The sequence below is a fragment of the Sarcophilus harrisii genome, chromosome 4 (genome assembly GCF_902635505.1).
Source record: "Sarcophilus harrisii chromosome 4, mSarHar1.11, whole genome shotgun sequence".
NCBI lineage: Eukaryota > Metazoa > Chordata > Mammalia > Dasyuromorphia > Dasyuridae > Sarcophilus > Sarcophilus harrisii.
Window position 1 is genome coordinate 57,940,963 of NC_045429.1, and position 25,852 is coordinate 57,966,814.

General features: G+C 33.4%; 1 protein-coding gene across 4 annotated transcripts in view; it reads right to left on the bottom strand.

The window, feature by feature from the left end:
* KIFAP3 (kinesin associated protein 3) overlaps positions 1-25,852 on the bottom strand; it is a 211,308-nt gene that overhangs the window by 103,687 nt on the left and 81,769 nt on the right. For all 4 annotated transcript variants that reach the window (XM_031936861.1, XM_031936862.1, XM_031936863.1 and 1 more), the window contains exon 10: positions 22,856-23,018. In XM_031936861.1, the coding sequence (XP_031792721.1) occupies positions 22,856-23,018 (163 nt within the window). The remainder of the gene's footprint in view (positions 1-22,855; positions 23,019-25,852) is intronic.

Genomic DNA, 25,852 nt, shown 5'->3' on the forward strand with positions numbered 1-25,852 from the left:
CTACATTTGTAAACTTATCAAGGGGAAGTTAGACATATTAAAAAAAGTAAACTAAATGTGCATTTGTGTGAAATCCAATAATTTGTGTTTTACTATGTAAAACTGCCATATTTTGCCATGATGTTATTTTTCCAAATCTTTTCAACACAATGTCTTTCATTATTTTATTGCCTATTTAAGTAACATTCTTTTATTATATCCAGATCAGCAAATGTTATATAAAAAGAAGCACTTTAAGTAATGGTTTTCATCATAGCAAATTTCAGCAGGAATGTAAAGACTATATAAATATGCATTCCCATAATATAAATAAGGACAAAAACCCTTTAATAGCAACTATTTTCTAGCCAATAAGTCCCTTCCATTGACCTATTACTTAATGTGCTTTAGTCAATTTTTACTATACAGAAATGGAGACACCTCAGGCAATGTTCACACACAACATATTAGAACCAGCTGCTTGCAGAAGAACCTTAAGAAAAAAGGCTTCTTGATTTAATTGGGAAAACAGGAGGAAGCATAAATTTTACTGCCATTAATAACTTCAAGCAATCTTGATATGACTTTACTTCACCCTGACGGCTAGACATGTGCTTTGTGTTAGGGTGTTGGACACATCTGACCCTTATTGTTTGCTCACTTGATCAGGTAGGAAAATGTAGGGTTTTTTTTATAGGATAAATGAGGCCTATTAACATTGGGAAATAATGCAGTAGCCTATGAGAGCTGCTCTCTGAAACAGATGTGTGAAATTCCATAACAAATTTGGTAACAAAAAGGCCAAAATACAAGTCATTAAAAAAAATCCTCTTTCAGCTTTATTTAAAGAAGCCATCATAAAGGCAATTGAAATTTTTAAAAGCAAAAGCATGCTAATTTAAAAATAAATCAATTCTTCAATTGTGAAAGAGCTTTTGGGATGATCAACTCAAAATAAAAATATACAATGTCTCACTATTCACAACCCAAAACTATAAGCTAAATGCAAGTACCATGTTATATGTGCATTATCTCAGTTTTAAATAGTATTTGGGGTGAACCACCCCAAGTATTTAAGGGAAGTATACATGCTTCTAACTCACAAATCCCAATCTATAAGTTAATGTGCAAGTATTGTCTTTATATTAGCCCATACTTTTGAGTAATTCAAAATTAAATCATATCTAAACCTCATTAAAAATGTGTACATAAAAGAATTGTAGATGTCAGAAGTCAAATTTTTAAATGTTGTTTCAAAGATTTGATGTGATGTTCAGAGGAAATAATATTCAAGTTTTAAGGGATCAAAGTTGGGAATGCAATGCTATCTGCTTTAGTCATCTCTAAAAGTAATGGAAATCAGTCTCACCCTTGACCGGAAAAGAACAAACATTTATCACTTAGCTCTTGACCTGAAATAATTCTCTACATGTTGATGTGATGTTTCTACAACATGGGAAAATACCCTCAGACCCAGAGTACTAAAGTATAAACTATCTAGATCAAGAGAAATCAGGTTTTCTTATTAAAAATCACAATACCAATTCTGGATTTGCCCTTCTAGGATCTGATGCTCTCTCTTCCCCATATTTTTACATTAAATTTGAATATTTTTGTACACTTAATTTATCTTCTAAATAGGACACTTTTGACTTGACTTTACACTGAATGAAACCTTAAGATTCCTTTTCTGAATGACTGAGTTGAACTAAGAAATAAATACAACATATGCTACTGAATTTGAATTCTAATTTTCCTGGCATGGCTAATAAAGGTTCTTTCTTTCTGCAAAAACTAGCCATGTAAATTAGCACAGATTTATAAGGGACCTTAACAAATCATGTAGATAAAAGTTTTAATTAAAACTGAAAATATAGCTTAGAACACTGGTATTATATCACTTTAAACAACTGATCCTTTCAATTAATTCGTAAATTAATCAAAAATAGTTATTATGGTCTTCAGTGTGCCTGGAACTTGATTAGGTTTGGGGGATCCTAATACAAAGAATGAAACAATTTTTACTCTTAAGGAGCTTACATTACATTAGGGAGACAGCAACTATATACATTAAGTACATAAGGAATAAATACAAGGTCTTCCTTTTTGGGCTGCATTCCTAACTTTCCACAGGCCTTATTCTACCAATCCATATAAATCTCTTCACCACAGAAACTTACTCTATCCTTGGGCCCTCTGGTTAGCTGGTTCCTCACAAAACCTCCATTTTAAGAATGAGGGGCAAAGGCCTATCCCATCTTCATCTCGCTCCAGGCTGCATGCTCTTTGGAGCACCATGGCTCAAGGCAAAACAACCTTCCCTTCCCCAACTTCCTTTTCGTTTTCTTTTTATGTGTTGTCTTCCCCCACTAGAACACAAGCTCTTTGAGAGCTTTCTTTCCACTTGTATTTGCATTCCCACTAGTTAGCATATTGCCTGACACTCAGTAAATGCTTCATAAATGCTTATGGATTGAAACATGTCATAATCATTTGATGGGTCAGAAATGGCTCCATATAGAAGTGGTACCTGACCTGTATCTTGAAGAGAAGAATTCAATAAAGAAATCCATTCAAGATACAGGAGAAAAAGTATCATTTGTAAGGTACAGAGAAAGGGGAACAGCATAAAATGAATCTGGAAAGTCAGGTGAAGGTCATCTTACAAAGGGATTTTAAAATAAAAGTGACATGGTCAATTCAAGACATAAGAAAAATCCTTATGACAGCTATGTGGATGATGGAACTTTAGGAGAGAGAGAAAACTAAGGTGGGGAAAGGAGACTAATGAAGTAGTCAATCAACAAATAAACATTTATTAAGTTCCTATTACATACCAGACACTTAAGGGGACAAATGATGAGAATCTTAACTAGGGAGGTCTCTGTGAGTAAAAAAAAAAGTTGAATTTGAGATGATGTGGAGATAAAAACAATAAGATCTGGCATATGATTAGATATATTGGGTAAGGAAAAGTGAGGCCATAGTCATTTCCATGACACAAGTAATTGAATTAAAGCTTAAAGAAGCTGAAGAGGTAGAAGGACTTACTTTACAAATGGGACAATTTCTGAACTTTCCAAGGATTTCAAGGATCAAATAAGCAACATTCTGAATGTGTTTTAATTACTTAAATTAATGCCAGCTAGCTCTCTATTAACTTTATTATAAAGGATTTTGTAGCAATAGTCAGTCACTCCAAAAGCACTTAATAAATGCATACTATATGCCAACAACACCTACTTCCTTAAAGGATTGGAAGACATCAGATTATTCAAGTTAAAGAAAAATTTGCATTGTTATTACTAACCTTTTTGATATAATTACTAGGATGATAATGCAGGAGAATACTGGAGATATACATATATATATATATATATATATATATATGGATTTCTCTAAGCAATTTAATTCAACATTTATTAGATACCTATTATATATATATGCAAGATGCTGTGACAGTAACGGATTAAAACTATGAAATAAGAGACTTGACCTTTAAGAAGTTTACAAGTTATTAAGAGTGATAGGATATACAAAGAACTACCTATACAAGTCAGAAAATGGTAAAAGCAAAGAAAAAAAATGAATAATCTAGGAGAAATTTGAAGAGGAATAGCTCATTTTTCTCCAAATGGTTAAGGGCTTTTTTTGAAGAAAATAGTGCCTTATTTTGATAGAAGAAAGGGTTACAAGCAGAATAGTGGCAATTCAGTGGATTTAAACACTATATCCAGAGTCTTTATTAATTAATCAATGCTAACATAGAGATCAGCTGTGATTAGATTCTATTAAATGACTTTCAAGTGAGGGCTCGGCATTAGACTATTTGCTAAGATATAGCTTAGATTGGAAAGGCTTATCTCTAGAAAGCTGGCCATCAAGTAATGAGTTGGAGGAGGGGTGTGTGCAATAGCAACTCATAAAACACCAAAGGAGAACAGTGGCATGAACATCTGAGGAGAAGTATTGAGAAAAGGATGAGTGACAATGCCAAAGAGTGAAGAAAGGATGAGCATTGAGAAAAAGTCATTTGATTTAACAATTAAAAGCTTATAAGAGACTTTGATTTCAGTTTGAAAATCAGTGTGTAAAGTTAAGAAAGAATACCCACAAAGGAAATGAAGGCACCTCTTGTAGATGGCCTTCTCAAGGATTAGCCAGAATAGGTAGGAGATATCCTTACCCTGTCCTGGTTAGACCATATTGAGAGTACTCTCTTCCATTCTGATTACTCTATTTTAAAAGGGGTGCTAGCAAAGTTTATGTATCCAAATAAAGGCAATGTCTAAAATCCAAGTTATATATTAAATGAAGGGCTAGGGATGTTTAGCTTGGAGAAACAAAGACTTGTAATAAGCAGAGAGACAGATACATGAGAGTCTTCTCCAAATTTCTGAAGGGTTTAACACATAAAAGAATATTTGTAGCCACAGAGACAACTAAAAACAGTAAAAATTTCAGGAAAGCATCTTGTGACATAATATAAGAATCTGGTAATTGAAAAAATTGTTTAAAAATTAAATAAGCTTCTAAACAATATGGGAATCAATTGCTCATGGCAAGACTAAGCCAATATAATAAAAATGACAATGATATTTAAGTTAATTTACTTTTTCAGAACCACAAGAATCAAACTACCAAAGAATTATTTAAGGAGCCAGGGAAAATAATACCAAAATTTATCTGGAAAAAAAAAGGTCTAGAGAATCAATGAAAAAAATGTTAAAGAAGCTGGTCTAGCAGTACCAGATCTAAATATTACAAGGTGATAATCTGATACTGCTAAGAAACAGAATAGGGGTCCAATGGAATAGATTGAATATGTAATACATAGTGGTATATGACCTTTGGGGGGTAAGAACTCATAATCTGACAAAAATTTGGGGAAAACTAGAAAGTAGCTGGAAAAAACTAGACATAGATCAACTTCTCTTATCAAAATGATTAAATGATTTAGACATGATGATTTTAAGTAAATTAGTGGAAATGGAAAAACGTACTTGTCACACATCTATGGATAAAGAACAGTTTATGACCAAACAAGAGAGAGAGGAGACATCACTGGGAGTAATGTGGATAATTTCAATTATATGAAATTAAAAAGCTTTTCCATAAAAATGTTTGTGGCAGCCTTCTTTGTAGTGGCCAGAAACTGGAAACTGAGGGGATGCCCATCAATTGGAGAATGGCTGAATAAATTGTGGTATATGAATATTATGGAATATTATTGTTCTGTAAGAAATGACCAGCAGGATGATTTCAGAAAGGCCTGGAGAGACTTACATGAACTGATGCTGAGTGAGATGATCAGGAGCAGGAGATCATTACATACTTCAACAACAATACTATATGATGATCAATTCTCATGGACGTGGCCCTCTTCAACAATGAGATGAACCAAATCAGTTTCATTTGTTCAGTAATGAATAGAACCAGCTACACCCAGAGAAAGAACTCTGGGAAATGAGTGTGAACCACTACATAGAATTCCCAATCCCTCTATTTTTGTCCGCCTGCATTTTTGATTTCCTTCACAGGTTAATTGTACATTATTTAACAGTTGGATTCTTCTTGTGCAGCAAAATAACTGTATGGATATGTATACATATATTGTATTTAACATATACTTTAACATATTTAACATGTGTTGGTCTACCTGCCATCTGGGGGAGAGGATGGGGAGGAGGGGAAAAACTGGAACAAAAGGATCTGCAATTGTCAATGCTGAAAAATTATCCATGCATATATCTTGTAAATAAAAAGCTATATTAAAAAAAAGCTTTTGCATAAATTAATGGAGTCAAAATTAGCAGGAAAACAGGAAATAGGGAAAAAATTTCATAGCAATTTTCTCTGATAAAGGCCTTGTGAATCAACTATATAGGCAGCTGAACCAAATGTATAAAAATAAGAGCTATTCCCTAATTAACAGATGGTCAAAGGATATGAACAGATAGTTTTCAGAAGAAGAAATCAAAACTATCAGTAGTCATATGGAAAAAATGTTCTAAATCACTACTGATTAAGGAAAAGTAAATTAAAAAAAACTTCATATCATCTATGCTTATCATATCAACTAACATGAGAGAAAAGGAAAATGACAAAAGGTGGAGAGGATGTGGAAAAATTGGGGCATGGGTGGAGCTGTGAACAGGTCTAATCATTCCTTCAATTATAAGATGATAAGATTATATAACTAGTTAATATTTAGCAGAACAAGAGAAAAATATGTTTTGTGGACACCCACATTACAGAATGCTTAGCATATTATATGCTTGCTTATAAATCAGAAAATGATGAAATATTAGAATTGGAAGATTTCAGAGTCTATCTAGTCCAACCTATCCTTGAATCTCTTCTATAAAACCCCAGAAAATTGACCATAAAGAAAAGATCATAAATAAAACTGACCTTCTCTTATTAAAGGGAGCTCTCTAAATCCTTAAACTTCTTATTCAATTTTTGTATAACTCTTAATTTAAGGGGAAGTGTTTTCTTTACAAGTCTAGATCTGCTTCATTTTAAGTTATCCCTACAGCTACTATTACTGCCCTCGACATCTAGAAAGAACAAGCTTTATCCCTATTTCAAATGATAACCTTTCAAATACTTAAAAGACAGCTGTGATGTTTCCCTGCTGCTTCATTTCGCCAGTTCCTTCAACATTCATTCAGTTTTTACATAGTATGACAGTGAGGGCCTTTAACATTCTTTCTCTAGATGCTCTCTCCATTTTACCATTATGATCTTTTCTAAAATGTGGTCCTATAAATGCAAACAATATTTCAGATGTCTATTCAAGGCTGAGAAAAATGAGATTGTCACTTGGATATTTTGCTACCCCCTTTAGGTCTAGTCATTCAACCAATTCTAAATCTACCTAAATATTCTATCATCTTTAGCCCACATCAAAGCATCTTGTCTGTAAGCATGGTGAAATAGACTATTGTCATATGGTTAGTTAAAAGTCTAGGTTCAAATATATGTAGAATATGTCTTGGATAAAAAGAATGACTAAATATGTTTAAGGAAATGATTATTGCCATGCTATAAAGTTAAATAGGCTTTGAAAATTTTGTTTTTATTCTTGAAGCAGGCTCCCAAATTTAACAATCAAATGCTTTATTCAATTCTGGGGAAAACTATAGGAAAAAAGTGCAGTATATTGCATACTGCTGTAAGACATTGGTTCATAATGGTATTAGTTTCTAATTTCAAGTCAAGACTTAAAGTTACAGAGGAACTACAAAAGTTGCTGATATTCACTTGAAAAACTAAAATAAGAATGTAAAAGTAGCTGTGCAGTATGTCTTGAAATCATGGTAAAGGCAGCTGTGTGCATTGGTGGCTAATGACCATTTCCATTGACCCATGCATTTCCTTTTCTCTTATGTATGCAGGGATCAATGTCTGAGCATAATAAGAAGGAACAGATTTATAGATTCTAAGAAGTGTGATAAATGACCAAGCAATGCTCAATTGCTGACCATAATTAAAGGTCACAAATTTCTTTTCAAGTTAACAGGAGAGGAGAACAAATCAAGAATTAATAAACATGCATTAAGTGGCTACTATATGTAGCAGGTACTAAGTACTGAGAAAAATATTTTAAAATGAAACAATTTCTCCTTTAATTAGATTATATAAAAAGAAGACTAAACAATAAAGATGCTCTCAATCATAAAGTTTATTGGATTCATCTTTATCGTTGCCACCTTGTTGAAAGGGGGGGAGTGGATTTAAGGCACTATTTAAAAATTAAGTTGGATTAAGTTAAATTAAGTTGGAAGACTAAAAATAAGAAGCACAATATATTATTTTCAACTTTTTCTTTAAAAGTTCTCTCTCCTTAAGACATACACATATACCCCCCCATATATATATATATATTCAATAATATTTAAAGACTATTACCCACAGATATCCAGTTCCCTAATTAGAAACTAACATTTCCCTCTGTTAGAAACTATAATTTCACTTTTCTCTATGCTCTGTCACTAGAAGCAGCTGGTGACCAAATAGAGTCAGGAAGACCTGAGCTAAAATTGAGTCTCAGAAAGACTTACTGTGTGATCATGGCAAGTCACTTAATTTCTGCCTCAGTTTCCTCAATTGGAAAATGGAGTCACAATAGTTTCCACCATCCAGAGCTGTTGTGAGAATTAAATGAGATAATATTTGCAAAGGATTGAGCACAGTGCCAGATAGATAGTAGGTACTGCTTCTTCCCTTCCTCTTCAACCTCTTCCTAAATCAGAGCTCTTTCATCCCTCCACCATATTTCAGCATCTCCTCAGGAAATTTAACCCTATCTTACTTCACTTTTATTCTTCAAATTCAAATCAGGTTTAGTGTTCTCTGTGCTATACTACTGTACTTAGTGATCTTATTAGTTCCCATTAATTTATCATTTCTGTGTTGATGACTCAAATTTACCCATCTTGCCCTGACCTCTCTGATGACTTCTAGTCTGACATCTCCAAATGCTTTTCATAGACCTTTTTTCTTTTTTCTTTCTTTCTTTCTTTCTGTCTCTCCTTTTTCTCTGTCCTTCTTACTTTCTTTTTCTCCCTCCTCCTCCTTCTCTTTCTTCCTTTAAATTTTTTGAATTCTTAGTATTTTATTTTTTCCCAATTACATGTAAAAACAATATTTAATATTAGTTTTTAAAATTCTTTAGTCCAAATTCTATTCCTTCCTTACTCCCCATTCACCTCAGAGAGAAGGAAAGCAATTTTATATAGATTATACATGTATCATCATGTAAAATATTTCCATATTAGTCATGTTGTGAAAGAAAACAAAAACCAAAAAACCCCTCAAAAAACAAAGAAAAAATTAAAAATATGCTTCAATTTGTATTTGGACACTATCAGTTCTTTGGGAATGGATAGCATTTTTCTAAGTCCATCAGAGTCATGTTGGATTATTGTATAACTGAAAAAAGCGAAGTCATTCATAGCTAAACATCTTACAATAATTGCTGTTACTTTGTACACAGCACATTTCATTTTGTATCAGGTAATATAAGTCTCTAGGTTTTTCTGTAGGTACCCTGCTCAGGATTTCTTATAGTATTCCATCACAATCACAATTTATTCAGCCATTTCCCAATTTATGGGTATCCCACCAATTTCCAAATCCCTTCCATGAGAAAAGAAGTGCTATCAATATTTCTGTACACATAAATCCTTTTTTCTTCTTTGTTTTCTCTCTCTTTTTGGATACAGACCTAATAGTGGCACTGATAGGTCAAAGGATATGCAGGGTTTTATAGTCCTTTGGGCATAATTCCAAATTGTTCTAATAAATAGTCGAATAAATTCACAAATCTATAAACAAAATATAAATATCTCATTTTCCCCATATCCCCTCCAATATTTGTCATTCTCCTTTTCTGTCCTATTAGCCAATTTAATAACTGTTTCAATTAGCATTCCTCCAATCAGTGGTATATTTAGAGCAACTTTTCATATTGCCATAGAGAGCTTTGATTACTTCATCTGAAAAATGTTATTATCTCTTGATCATTCACCAATTGGGGGTTGATTTTTATAAATATGACTCAGTGGCCTTTATCCAAGAAATCTGTATCAAAATTTGTTTCACAGTTATGATGGCTGAATGTATTTCCCAGTCCCCTGTTAATTCTATCCTTTCTCTCCTTTCATCCTATTGTTCCTCAAAAGTGTTTTGTTTCTGATTATTGCCTATTTCCTCTGAGGCAATTCTAAGGAAAATAAGGTATATTCACTCCCCTTCATCCACCTCTCCCATCTCCCCTTCTATTATAAAAGCCTTTTTATGAAAAATAACTTATTCCACTCTATCCCTCTCTTTCTCTTTATTTTAGGGCATTCCTCTCTCTCATCTATTTATTTATTTATTTTTTTGCAATATCATCCCTTCATATTCAACTCACATTTGTGCCCTCTGTCTATATATACTTCTAAGTGCCCTAGTAATGAGAAAAATTTTGTGAGTTACAACTATCGTCTGTCAGGAATGTAAACAATTTAACTTTGTATGTTTATTATGGTTTCCCTTTCCTGTTTACCTTTTTATTCTCTTGAGTCTTGTATTTGAAAATCAAATTTTCTATTCAGCTCTAGTCTTTTCATTAAGAATGCTAAAAAGTCCTGTATTTCATTAAATATCCATTTTTTTTTCTGCTGAAGAATTATAATCAGGTTTTGCTGCATAGTGATTTGAAAGTTGTAATCCTAACTCCTTTGATCTCAGGAATATCATATTCTAAGCCCTCTGAGCCTTCAATGAAGAAATTGCTAAAAATTTTGTGTTATCTTGATTGTGGCTTCACAATACACGAATTGTTTCTTTCTGGCTGTTTACAACACTCTTTCCTTGATCTGGGAGTGCTGGAATTTGACTACGATATTCCCGGGAGTTTTTATTTTTGGATCTGTTTCAGGTGGTGATTGGTGGAATCTTTCAATGTCTATTTTACTCTCTAGTTCTAGAATATCAGACCAGTTTTTCTTATTTATTTATTTATTTTTAATAACTTTTTATTGCCAGAACCCATGCCAGGGTAATTTTTTACATTATCCTTTGCACTCACTTCTGTTCCGATTTTTCCCTTCCCTTCCTCCACCCCCTCCCCCAGATGGCAAGCAGTCCTATACATGTTAAAGAGGTTACAGTATATCTTGGATACAATCTATGTGTGCAGAACCAAACAGTTCTCTTGTTGCTTAGGGAGAATTGGATTCAGAAGGTATAAGTAACCCGAGAGGAAAAACAAAAATGCAAACAGTTTACATTCATTTCCTAGTGTTCTTTCTTTGGGTATAGCTGCTTCTGTCCATCCTTGATCAATTGAAACTGAGTTAGATCTTCTCTTTGTCGAAGAAATCCACTTCCATCAGAATACATCCTCATATAGTATCATTGTTGAGGTATATAATGATCTCTGCATTCTGCAGAGCAGTTTTTCTTGATAATTTCTAAAAAGATGATCTCTAAGATTTTTTTTTAATCATGATTTTCAGGAAGTAAAAATTGTTTTAAAATATGTCTCCAGGATTTCTTTTGCAGGTTAATTGTTTTTCCAGTGAGATATTTTACACTCTCTTTTATTTTTCATCCTTTTGTTTTATTGTTTTTAAACTTCTTATGTTAGTAGATTCCATTTGATCAATATAAATTTCTTAATTTTTTAAAGATTTTATATATATGTACATTCATTTTTTTTAACCTATTTTCACATGAGTTATATTGGGAGAGAAAAATAAGAACAAAAGGGAAAAAACCACTAGAAAGACAAAAAAAAAAAAAAAAAAAAAAAGAAGAGAAAAGGTGAAAACAGTATGCTTCAGGATCCATTTAGTCTCCATGGCATTTTCCAAATTTTGAGACTGCCTTGGATCAATGATATGCTGAGAAGAGCTAAGTCTATCATAGTTTATCATCGCACAATCTTGCTATTTCTGTGTACACTGTTTATGTGGTTCTGCTTTCTTTACTAAGCATCAGTTCATATAAGTCTTTCCAGGTTTTTCTGAAATCAGTCTACTCATCATTTCTTGTAGAACAATAATATTCCATGATACCAAAACTTATTCAGTCGTTCACCAAAAGATGGGCATTCACTCATTTTCTGATTCTTTGCCATGACAAATAGCGCTCCTACAAATATTTTTCCCCTTTTTATGATCACTTTGGGATACAGATCCAATAGTAGCACCTTTGGATCAAAAGATATACACAGTTTGATTGCCTTTCGGGTAGTTCCAAATTCTCTCTAGAATAGTTAAATCATTTCACAATTTTATCAATAATGCATTAGTAACCCATTTTTCCACATCCCTTGCAACATTGGTCATTATCTTTTCCTGTCTTTTTAGCCAATCTGATAGGTGTGAGGTGGGACCTCAGAGTTGTTTTAATTTGCATTTCTCTAATCAATAGTGATTTATAACTTTTTTCCTTATGACTACATATGTCTTTAATTTCTTCATCTGAAAATTGTCTATTCATATACTTTGACCAAAAATTTATTCGATTATAATTGTTTTAAGGAATTATTTTCTTTAGTGAGTTTTTGCCCCTCTTTTTCCATTTGGTCAGTTCTACTTTTTAAGGATTTTTTTCTTCAGTGATTTTTTTGTGCTTCTCTTTCCATCTGGCCAATTCTGCTTTTAATAAGGTGTCCTTTTCTTCAATATTTTTTGGTGTTTTCTCTATCAAGCTATAGTCTCTTTTTTTCCCATGATTTTCTTGTATCACCCTCATTTCTCTTCCCAATTTTTCTTCTACCCTTTTTTATTTAACTTGATTTTCAAAATTCTTTTTGAGCTCTTCCACAGTCTGAGACCAATTCCTATTTTTCTTGGAGGCTTTGGATATTGGAGGTTTGACTTTGTTTTCTTCTGAATATGTGTTTTTATCTTGTCACCATAGTTAACTGTGGTCAGAATTTTTTTCTGTTTGTTCCTTTTTGCAGTCTATTTCTTGACTTTTAACTGCTTGATAAAGTACATCTCTGCATCCAGAGTGGAAGGTACACTGTCCTAAGATTCAGGGGTTTTATGCTGTTGTTTTCAGAGATACTTCTAGAGACTTTTAAGGTTTCAGTTCTTCCAGGATGGTATGATTTTAAAGAAAAGTACATTTACTCCTGGTCTGTGCTCTGGTCTATGAGTAAACATAAGCACTCTTTTCTGCCCTGGAACTATGACAAGAGTCCCTGCTAATGTACTAGTGTTCCCTCTCACCTTGGGGAGCATCCAAGACAGCCACCCAGATCTGAATATGGGCAAAACAACAGAGAGCTGTCCCCCAGTGCCAGCAAAAAACTCCTGTAATCTCCTTCTGATCAACTATCTATGGACTCAGAGATCTGGAAGCAGACTCTGCTGTTGCTGATGCAGGGGTTCCCAAGGTCTGCTCTTAGTTTGTTGAGGTCCAATTATCTTTGGATGGAAAAATATTTTACCCCACCTTTTTCAGGGTTGTGTAGGAACTCTTTTACAGCATCATTCAAAGGGGTAGGGCAGGGTTTGGAAGATCTCTGACATTGCCTGGGCCCTCTTTTCCCTTTATATTATTTCACTCAATGATCTCAATAGCTCCCATGGATTCACTGTTCAGTCCTCTCTTCTCTACTGACCTCTATTCTTGCATTTTCAACTGGCCATCTCCCAAACAGTTAAACTGTGATCTTTACTCCAAGTCTTCCTCATCGCTGGGGGGTCTGATTATCCCACCCTCCCTCACCCCAGCACACACTCTAAATGTTGCCCTTGCCTCCTTTGCCTCTCAGTCTCCTCATCTGTATCCAATTAGTCACCTTCTGGTGTTTTCTCTTTGTGACATACCATATTCCCATATACCCCCTGCTCTCTTCCCTATCACCACTATTGTGCAGGCCCTTATGGATGGACTACTGCAATAATACTTGCTGTTTGATATTCATACATTAAATTCTTCCCATTCTAATTCATCTGCCACTCATATGTTAAATTGATCTTCCTAAAGTATAAATCTTACCATGAGATTCTCCTACTTATTATATTCCAGTGGCTCTTTATCACCTCCCAGATCAAATATAAAATCCTCTGCTTGGTGTTTAAAATATTTTGTAAAATGGCTTTCTACCTTACCTTTCTAGAATTCTCTCTCCACATACTTTGTCATTCAATAATACTGATTTCATTGCACACAACACTAGATCTCCTGACCCCTCGAATTTTCACTGTGTATTACTCTATACCTAGAATTCTCTCTCTCCCCTTTTCTTTACCTCCTGGTATTTGCTTCTATATTATTTTCCCAGGTTATCTCATTATCTCCCATGGATTTAATTAACTCTATACTGATGCTTCTTAAATCTGCCTCTGCTGCCTTTTAGACACTCAAACTGGATGTCGAATGGACATATAAAACTGTTGCATTAATACCTTTTTTTTTTTGGCCATAAGCCTTTCCCCCTCCGAACATTCCTATTATAAGGCAGGGCTACACCTCCACCCAGTCCCATAGGTTTACAATCTCATCCGCTCTATTGCTATGGTCTATCAGTTGTACAGAACATGCCTCCTTCTCTCTTCTGATTACCCAACTGTAGGCTCTCATCACTTCAAACTTGGATGAACGATACTGGATCTGCCTGTTCTTTCCTCAATCCAATCTATCCTCCATTTAGCCATTAAAGTGATTTTCCTAAAGCACAGATATGATCATACCAATGCCTACTCAATAGATTTCAATGGTTTCCTTCTACCTCCAGGCAAGATCAAATCTCCTCCCCCAACATGTAATCTTTGATTCAGTGATACACCCTCTTTGTTGTTCCATAAACCAGATACTATATCTCTTGACACCAGACCTTTTCTCTGACTGTCCCTTAGGCCTAGAAGGCTCTCCCTTGTCATCTTTGACTCCTGGTCGCCCCCTTGTTTCAAGTTCCAATTAAATCTCATCTTCTATAGGAAGCCTTTTCCAACCTCTTCATTCTAGTCCCTTCACTCTGTTCATTGTTTTCTTATGTATGTCATATGTAGCTCACTTTCTATATTACATACCATCTCCCTAATTTGATCATAAGCACCTTGGGGGCGGTGGGAATTATCTTTTGCCTCTTTCATTTGTTTTTTATCTCCAATGCTTAGCTCAGTCCCTGACACATAGTAGGCATTTCAGTCATGTATTTGGGGTTTTCTTAACAAAAAACACTGGAGTAGTTTGCCTTTCCCTTCTTCAGAAGATCAATTTTGTTGGACAATCAGAGATTGATTTGTCCAGGTCACACAGCTGATAAATGTCTGAGTCCAAATTTGAACTCTTTTCCTGACTCTAGGCACAGTGAGTCAACAGCTACCTTTGTCTTTCATTAAACAGGCACTTAATAAATGTTAATTGACTGATCATCTTCTTCCAAGTCTTGACTGACTAAAATCTTACCTTCTGTAAGAAATCTTTCTCAGTTCTTAGTGCCTTTCCTCTAAGACTATTCACAATATGTCTTGTTCCTTGTTTAACTTCTATATAGTTGCTTGCATTCTATCTCTCCACTGGAATATGAACTTTTTGAGAGCAACAATTGTCATTTATCTTTTTATCCCAGTACTTAGTACAATACCTAGATTAACATGGCAAGTCTTTGTTAAATACTTGTTACTGATTTACTGAATTTTTTTAGTGCCTCTGACAAGTAGCCATATGGCTGCATACATGTCATTTGATCTCATTGGACCTCAGTTTCCTTACCTATAAATGAAAATAATGAAAACTATGGTCAAATTCCTGGGTATTAATACTTATTCTCTGGGTCAACAATACTCAAAATTGTGAAGTAGAAGTCTGTATTTAGCACTACCAATTGTGAATCTCAGAAGAGATAATAAATGTTAACTCTTGTTGATTACATTTTTACATCAATTGCTAATTCAGTATTCTTTAACCTATTTTGAGTAATCCTCTTTATACATTGTGAAACTAATTCTTCAAATGTAACATTGTTCAATGAATTTTAGAGGAAAGAGAAAAATGCTTTTCTAAAATGTGAAAATAATATCTAGATATTAAATTTTCACTAGTAAAATGAATTAGAGTGTATAAACACTTGATAAAATAATTACATGAAGAACCTCATTGTGAATTTTGACTAATTTGATAACGGCTCCCCTGATTTTTTTAAATGATAATTTTTCTTAAGATCATAGAATCAGAAATATAGACAGAGATTCTCTGGTACAATACCAACATTTTCCAAATTAAGAAGCAGAGGACCATAAAGGGGGTTCAGTGGTAGTAAGTGCCAGAGCCATGATTTCAACATGATGTTACTTTCAGCATATCTCCATGTGAAATAGCATCCTGATGTCACATTCAGCATGCCTTCTCATTGTACCACGTTGCCTCATTCAATGTCATCATTAGTAGTTAACTGAGAAAGTTAACTAGGAACTTAAAAAAAATATATATTAGAAAGGGCAGCTAGATGGTGCAGGGGATAGAGCACTAGCCCTGAAGTCAGGAGGACCTGCATTCAAATCTGGCCTCAGACATTTAATACTTTCCTGGCTGTATGACCCTGGGCAATTCACTTAACTCCAATTGCCTCAGCAAAATATATATATATGCGTGTGTGTGTGTGTGTGTGTGTGTGTGTGTGTGTGTGTGTATTAGGAGAATTATGCTTAATAAGTACATGTGAGGCTTTTAGATATGTTAAAGTTAATATTCCTAAACACAAACTTACTTTTCTCATTTTCTTACTGTACTGGCCATGGATATCACATTTAGCAAAATGCTATGTAGTCAAGCAAAATCAGACAATAAAGAAACATATGTGTCAAAGTCCAGAATTGATCTTTTCCTATGAACTCTCATTAGACTTTCTTTGTACTTCTTACATATTGATAATGTTGATTTATGTTATATATGTATGCTATATATCATAGTATATAAGAAATTATTCTTATCTTCTCTACTATATGCCCTTTGGGAACAAGGACTGTCTTATTAACCTTGCTATAGCTCTTTCTTATGTCCACCATTACAAAGCCTTTAATTTTCTTTTACCTATGAAAAAGCAATAATAATATGTGGACTATCTATTTCATAAAACTTCTGAAAAAAGCTCTTTGTAAACCTTGTAAATATACTATTGTTGTTGTGGTTAAATATTTGTTCAATGAATTTCAGGGTTAAGGTTTAAAAAAAGAAATTCACATATATTTTTAAGTGACCAGTGAAAAACTTCACATTCAAGAGTTCTCTCTTCTTCTCTTTTCCCCCTGATAAATATCCAATAACTAGGGAAATAATATAAAGGAAAGAACACTGAGTTAGTAGATATGAGTGTCAAATTGAAGCATTTCCAATAAGTACCTATTTAAGGTTACACAAATTTAAGGTCATAAAATTTGAGAATTATACTAAGTCACCTATAAAAGTGCTTTCTAAGCAAGAAAAAAAGCCCTGGACTTATCAGAAAACCCGAATTAAATTCAAACCTTAATATTTACTAGCTATATAACCTCGAATAAGAATCATTGCCTCTGAAAACCTCTGTTTGTTCTATAAAATGGAAAAACAGTATTACTACTTTACCTAACTCCAGCTGTTATAAGAAAACTGCTTTTTAAAAATTAAGACACTGTGCAAATTTGTGTTGTTATTCTCATCAAATAAATTAATCTGAGGACAGATAAAGAAGATAAGAAAAGTGACAGAAATAAGGACTTCTAGGCCTTGGTACTATATTATATTTTATACTATAAAAAGGAAGACAACAAAAACAAAATTCATAATTAAAATATTTTCTTAGATAAAATATAATTTTTAAGAATTACTTTTCCTAGTAATTTCTAATTCATTCAGAGCTTTAGCTACACACACACACACACACACACACACACACACAAACACACACACGTACGCACGCGCTACTCTCATTCTCATCAGCAGGGGTCGCAGTGTACTAGACATTTACTTTAGGAAATAAAGCATTAGTATATGTTAATAAAACACATTTGTTTAAATTTGAAAGACTCATAATTTATTGTTAACTAATTAGCATGACTTCTTCCCCCTAAAAACCCCCAACAAAAACAGATTTTCCTGGGAGATTCCAAGTATTAAGCAAATCTTCATAAAATTGGGTAGCATATATTTCCAGCTAAAACAATGACTTTTAAAAATCATGCTGAAAAGTTCTGCTGCAGAAACCAGAATAAAAACTAAAGAGAAATCAAGAAGAGGGATTTTGTTTCTCAGGATTCCAACTCATAACAATGTCAAATTTGAAAGATAAAATAGAAGCGTCATAGTTTAGCATATACCTCAACCCCAAATCTCATACTATTCACAAGAGGCATATCCAGGCTTTGCTTGAAAACCTCTAGTAAAGGAAAAACTAGGACTTCACGGGGCAGTCCATTGTACTTTTGGACACCTTTATAATTGTTAGGAAGTTTTTGTTTTTTTTTTTAAACACTAAGGCTAAATTTACATTTTTGCATCTTAAGGACTTAAGGATACAACATTTTGTATCATTCAGATTCCTTTTGGCCACAGAACACAATTTCTTATAAATAGAAGGTAATTTAAAATACAGTGACTTCCATCAGCTGACAAACTGGTCTGATGGTCAGTATTATGAATTAAAAGTGGTTGACGTCTACAATTAGTAGGAAAAAACTTGTTTGTGGAGGTTTGAAAGGCATAATCAACATACATATGACATCAATGGAAGAATACTACTTTTCATGAGATTGGCCTTCATAGCAACAAGTCTGAACTCAATTCTAACACTATACCTCTTTTAATTATCTCCTTTTTATTCTGCACACAGCTGTCTGTCCATATTGGCTTATTGTCTCTCCTATTAGGTTGTAAGATCCTTGAGGGTGGCAGGGAATTGCCTTTTGCCCCCATTTATTTTGGTATCCTTAGCATGCTGACTAGCTATTAAACAGGTCTTCAACGATACAGAGTCTAAACATTGGCTCCCAATCAACCCTGGGCCCAATTTATCACCCAGTATACATAGCACCTGACCAAGGTCTAAATCTTGATGGACTACTAAAACTCATTGTTTATCCAACTATAAGACAAAATCTGGAAAATGTTTTTCATCCACTTTGATTTTCTAAGAATGCATGATTAAAACAGTCACATTCAAATAATTATAAATTTCACCTAGAAGGATGGGGGGTGTATCAGGGCATAATGCAATTAATAAAATTAATACAGTATCTGTGAATAAGAGCTTCTGAAGAATTTTACCAACAAGGTTGTGCCCCTTTCTATTTGAACTCCACGTAGGGCATTCTTCCTTAATGTCAGCCAATACACCTTGCATAAATAGCAAATTTCTCCCTGTTTCATACTTGATGTTAATACTTAGTGGCTTTCTATTCCCTCTATGACTGATGTCAAACTCAAATAGAAATGGATCCTTAGCATATTGACTTGGAAAACTACAAATTATTTGTGTTTTTGTATTTTTATTTATTTTGCTAAAAATTTTCTAATTATGTTTTATTTTGGGTCAGAATTACTGAAAATTTAATTTTGTGGAAGCCTGAGAGATTCGAGTTTGACACCTGTGCCCTGCACCATTATGTTTCTCATACAAAAGATATGCAAAATAAACATAAGATTATTTTGGAGGTAAAGAATTTACAACTGGATGGAATTGGGGAAAAATCTCCAGCAGGAACAGGCATTTGAGCTGAAGCTCAGAAAAGTGAATTGGATATATGAATCTGAGAACTTTGTAAACAGTAGATAAGTGAATTTATGAGAGCTAATGAGTTCAGGAAGAGAACATGGAGAGACAAGAGGATCCAGGACCGAGCCTATTGGGAGTTGAGATACTACTGATTGTATAAGCAAAAGAAACTGAGAAAGAACTGTCAAACAGGTAGAAGAATCAAAAGAGAACATAATCATAAATATCCAGAGAAGAAAATTCAATTAAAGAAAAGGATAAGCAAAAGAGAGTTCAAGAAGGGTGAAAAATAAGAAAAGCACATCAGCTTTATCGGGTAAGAGATGGCTGATCACTTTGGAGATAAGGCAATAAAGGTAGACATTTTTTCTATAAATATAACTGAAAAAGGAAGGAAAAAAATAGTTGGTAAGTTTGAAGCTATAGTAATGTCAAGTGAGGTTTTGTTTCTTGTTTTGTAAAAGATTGCAGGGCAAGGAGAGAAGTGAATGAACCTGGTAATAGAAGGAAATATTCCAAGAGATAAAGAGGGAAATTGAAGGCAAAGAAGAAAGCAGACTGTGCCTGGCAATAAGTTAGAAAAGATAGAAGTAGACAAATGAAGAGTATGAAATGTGAGATATTCAGAATAGAATAGAAGAATGTTCCAATAAATAGCCTTTATTAGTTCAGCATGGCATGAGGTAAAGTTCTCTTAGAGGTAGAAAAAGGCTATGGTACAAGTAACCTGAGGAGAAGAAAAAAGATATGGAATAGAATACAACAGAAAATCAGGGAGGAGGCAAAGAGATTGCTTTACTAATGCAGTCAAATTGAGATTAGTTAATACAGATTTGTAGCAGATCTAGTTAGCAAGGGTGGAAATTTGTTTTGACTATGGCCCTAGAATTGAACTCAGATTTTCCTGACTCCAGAGTTTTTCCTTGTAGAAGGAACACCCACAGTTAGAAACAAGATATAGATGATGAATCAGCTGAAAAGATATGAGGAAAAGTTATAAAGTTATGAATAGAAGCAGAGGAGAACAGTGCAAGTATGGAAAGCTAGAAAATTAGAAGGTGCTGGAGTGGGAAGATGGAGAAGATAAGAGAATCAGGGTCATCTCTGCCCTCTATACTAGAGTCATAAAAAAAAGGAAAGAGTGCCCTAAAGCCACAAGAAACAATTTCAAAGGACATTTGGTCATCCCCTACTACAGTGCTCAAGATCACGAATAATTGTAGCTTATGTACCAACAATGGTTGAGGAAGATGAAGGTCCAACTAAGTTTTATGATAAATGCTGTAACAGAATTTTTGCTTTCAATGAATTACTGAAAATTAGCCAAGATAACAATACAAACATTAAGACCATCCAGTTCTGGTTTACCAGTGTCAGGATAAAATAAGAAGAGCTTTTTTATATGCTCAGCAGAGTTATTTATCATGTCTTGGGAACTTAAACAAAATTATGAAATTTCACTGTTAAAAGGCCGACTTGGAAGAAGGGAGAAAGATGTTCTCTTCTCAGAATACTTTCCTGCTCCGTATGCCACACAATAATGATAGAAGTGCTTTTCAAAATGAGACAAAGCATCAGCCAAAAAGAAGCTAAAAGTTGGCCATATTTTTTGCATCCTATTTTTGTTTCATGTCTTTCCTGAAAGTAGTGTAAATGTTTGGGCTAAAAATCTTATTATTAGACACCAACCCAATGGAGAAGCCAAGATAATTAGGATGTAGCTCCTTATTTTTTCATAAGGGATAGGATAGGATTGGGAGGAATGGGAGCTCTTTCAAAGGGTAAATATGGTGTAGCATTTGTGGATTACTTATATTGTACTAGGGAAGGGATTAAACAAAGTCCTTGAATTGAATACTTAATTTAAGACATTAGTCTGTACAAAGATTAAAAATTTATTATCTCTTTTCAAAACCTCAGTTTTAAACCACTAAAATGCTTTCTTTTCAAGATATTGCCAAGTTAGGGCTTTAAAATATGGTGATAAAGTCATCAAGGACTGAGATACCTGATGTACAAATTAGAAGGCACCCTAAGATTCAATTCCTCAAAAGAAATTTCTTAATAGTACCTAAGACCACTAAGGGAGGAAGGTTCTCCCAGCTCATTTAAGTGTCCTTCTGGGAACACTATCTTTTAAAGATGATGATTCAAAGGAAGAATATCAGAACTGAAAAAATGATGACGAATGAAAGTTGTTGCCAGAACTTTTCCTTTCATTCGTCTAATCTCACTTGATTCATACTTGATATACTTAAAGTGAATGAAGAGAATAGAATACTTTTCACTTTCATTTTGGCTTGGGGGATCAATTATATCCATAAGAACTTTAAGCTAAGATCCATAGATGTTTGAGAACACAAAACAATTTGAAAAATTCATTCACTACTAAAATGCAGCTGACTATTTTGAGTCTTTATTTTGATTATCAACATAGGGAGAAATTCAACTTAATCAAAAGAAAAGGGATAATGGAAAACTATTATACCAAGTTCTGCTACACTTAACTCATGATGGGAATTAATGATTTCACCAAGTAAAAAAAGAGAAGGCTTACCAGTGATATAAATACGCCTTTGAAAAGTAACTTTCCTATAATAAAGTTAGCTGTAGCCATGTTTTATTTGATGATACAGATAGTTTAGGAAAATTGGCATTAATATCAAGCATTAAAGAAAATTTTAAATCTGTGAAGAACTAGATTCAATAAAATTTAACAAACATTTAAGTGTTATTGCTAAAAATACTATGCTGAGATGTTAAAGAATTAGACAAAAAACACAACAATCTCTTCTCTCAAGGAGCTTATCTTCTACTAGATACTAGATAAAGTACAAGTTTAATATAATCCAATAAAAATTTTGAGGTATAGTAAAATTTAACTGTCCAGAATATAATTCAAAAAAGCCCAATTCTTGCTAACTTGTAAAAATAAAAATAATTATATTCTTTTTGGTTATCTTCAGAAATGAAGAATCTCTAAAGTGTTCCTTACTATTTAATCCAAGGCATTAACTCAAAATCAACTTAAATACAATGTCTTAAGTCACCAGGGTCATTCTTGTCAGCACCACCATTTTCTTTGGGATCTGTCTTACATTGAGGATTCATTAAGTATAGTAAGCTAGAGTAAATTTTATTTATTCTAAAATGTATTCTTTTTGTGGAATATTTTCTAATTTATAGGAACTTCTTAGCTGCAAGTGCTTAGGACCTGTACTTGCATTCCATTTACCTGAGTTGTAGAAGTCAGCAACAGTCTACAATAGCATTTTAAAACAGAACAACAAAGAATCATTCATAAACAATGCAGTGAATGTTACAACACAGAATTAATATCTTGTCTGTCATCTCACAGACAATTTTACAAATGAGAAAGCATATATATACAATTTTACTCCCCAGGCAGTTCTTTCATTCCTTTACTTTAAATTAAAAACTGGGGAAATGCAAACATAGGATTAAAAATTGTGTTTCTACAGGGAATTCTGGAAGAGAGAAGTTTTTGTTCATTTTTCTGATATTTGTGTTAATCAGTTCCCAATCAAAGGATATGTATAGAATGCTTTTTTTCCCCAGCAAATGTTTCAACACAAAGATAATTCTCTTTTTTCCATTAAAGACACTCAAAGTATGAATAACACTGTTATTAATTTTAAAAGAACATACCCAAAAGTGCAGTGAGTTTGGGAAGTAATCCAACTTGTACCATCTTGTTCCTCAGTCCTGTATCAAAGGATAGATTTAACAAAAGTCTTAAGGTGATATTTAGGAGATCTTCATGTTCACAAGGTACCATTTTCACTAATTTTTCAACGATGTCCATTTCTACCTATAAAAATAGATAAGAAAAATTAGGATTAATTTTAAATTTAAATTTTTTCAAATGTTAAATTTATATATTTATTCTTGGGTGAAGCAATGGGGTTTAAGTGACTTGCCTAGGGTCACACAGCTAGTAAATGTTAAGTGTTTGAGGCTGGATTTGAATTCAGGTCCTCCTAAAGCACAAAAATCCTAAATCAGGACCAGTGTTCTATCCACTGTATTGCCTAGCTATCCCTAGGATTCAATTTTAAGCCACAGACAAAACCAATTTTCTTTGTCATACATAACCTGGATATAACCAATTTTATTTGTCATAGATAACCTGGATATATATTATAAATTTATGTAAATATTTATATATGTACTTCAGATTAAAAAATCTTCCCTAAAACAAAAGTCCCTTATTATTCAACACTGACATTTTCCTAAGAATGCAATAGAGCTGAGAATCATGTAGGCACACAGAAACTCAGAGTTGGAGAAGGAACTTCTATAAAATACTTTGGTCATCTAGCTTTTGCTTAATGAAATCGAATAAAGGAGAAGCCACTATTTCTAGAGGCAGCCAATTTCATTTTGGTATAGTTGTAAGATTATTCTTTTTTTAAAAAAAGTTCTTACATAAAGATTAAATTTATCTCTTTACAATTTCCACCTAGTGTCCTAAGTTCTGACATATGTGGTCAAGGAAATCAAATCGATTCCCCTAAGCACAAGATAATCATTCATACACTTGAAGACAACTGATATTTATGAACATTCTCCTTCTCAAAGTCTTCTCCACTAAACATCCCTAACTTCTTCAGCATGGATACTACACATTCTTCTTCATTCACACAAGATTATATTAGGTTTTTTGGTTGACATATGATGCTGTTGTCTCACACTATACTTCCAGGTCACTTCAGGATCCTTTTTTTTTAAGCTGCTAAATATAAGTTATTGTTACCCAAACACCATAATGTCCAAAGAATTACCATTACAGGTTACCCAAGGAACATTGGAACTACATGAAAGGTGAATTCAAATGTACTACAGCACGTCACCATACTAATAATTTGCGTGCAAAAAGTGGTCAAAAGAAATCAATGACATTTATGACTAGAAAAGGAGTTAGATTAATTGTGTATCAAGAGAGATGGTTAAAAGATGGACAGTTATGTGTAAACTAACTGTTAATGTACTGGTCTTTTGAAATTATCCAGTACTTTGGGTTAACTCCCCTATGTTTGATTAATGGAAGGACATGGACAAGAATCATAAGAGAATGAAAAGGTTATATATCTGTATAGAGAGAATAGCCATATCAATGAAACCATAGATCTATTAAAGTCTCAAAGTCATATACTTATATATTTTCCCTACATTTTTCTCTCATCCTTTTATGTCCTTTTTAATAAATGGGCAATGTGTCTGAAAGCTTAATAAGCATAACTGATGATATCTAAATGAACTTTCTGAAAGAGGAAGACTGTCTAAGAACTATTTTAATTTCTTGAAATCTTCTTAAGCAACAAGAGATTTAAGTGAAGTGAAAATCAAATCCTTTATTGATTTGGGGACAAATTTGGGCATTATTACACAGAGAGCTTCATTTTGATTGTTTTGTTGTTGCTCTTTCCACTTGTGTTGTTTTCTTTGATTCTGCTGACTTCATTTTACCTAAGTTTATATAAATCTACTCAAGTTCCAATTTATACATTCTTTTCATAAGTTCTTACAGTACAGCAATACTCTATTGCATCTATGTATAATTCTTTGTTTAGACATTCCTCAATTGATAATAAGTAACTACTTTGTTTCCAATTTTTGTTACTACAAAAAATGCTATTACATGGACTGTAGTTTTTCTTCTTAACACTGATCTTGGATCATATGTCTAGAAGTAAACTCTCTGGATCAAGGCATGGGCATTTATTGCCTTAGCACAATTTCAGGTTACTCTGGAGAATAGTTGGAAAAGTGCATAGTTCCATTTATGCATTAGTGTTCCTGGTCTTTCTACAACCAACTCAGCTTTGATTATTTCTCCCATTTGGTCTCTTTGCCCATTTGCCAGGTCTTAAGTGAAAGCTCAAAACTGATTGGCTTTGCATTTCTCCTCTCTTGGTGATTTGAAGGAATCTTTCACATAGTTAATCACTTATCATTCTTCTTCCTTTGGCAACAAACATTGAGGAATGAGTTTTGGTCTCATATTTGTGTTAGTTCTCAATATATCTTAGATATCGTATCATTATCAGACATGACTGATAGGAAGACTCCCCCCTTAATGAGCTATTTCTCTTTATATGCTAATTCCATTAAGTTTTTTGTGTAAAATCTTTTTAAATTTATGAAATGGAAATTATTTATTATGTCTTCTGTGATTATATCTCTTATTTGGTTAAGAATTTTTCCTCTAGGAATCAATGGAAAAAATGTAAGAAAGGCAGCCTAGCATTACCAGATTTCAAACTATAATTCATTACTATATTACAAAATAATAATCATAAAAAAATTTGATACTGGTTAAGAAATAGAGACATGGACCAGTGGAATATATTAGGTACACACTCCACAGTGGTAAAAGATCATTCTAATTTAGTGTCTGATAAACCCAAAGATCCAAGGTTTTAGGGTAAGAACTAACAATTTGACAAAAATTACTGGGAAAATGAGAAAAAAGTTTGGAAGAAACTAGGCACAGATGAACATCTCACAAAGATCAAAATTGATTAAGTGATTTATACATAAAGGATTATAAGTAGATAAGAACTTGTGCAGAGCAAAGTGAAGCATAGAAAAATGTACTTGTCAGAGATATGGGTAAGGGAAGACAAAGCCAGAGAGAGATAT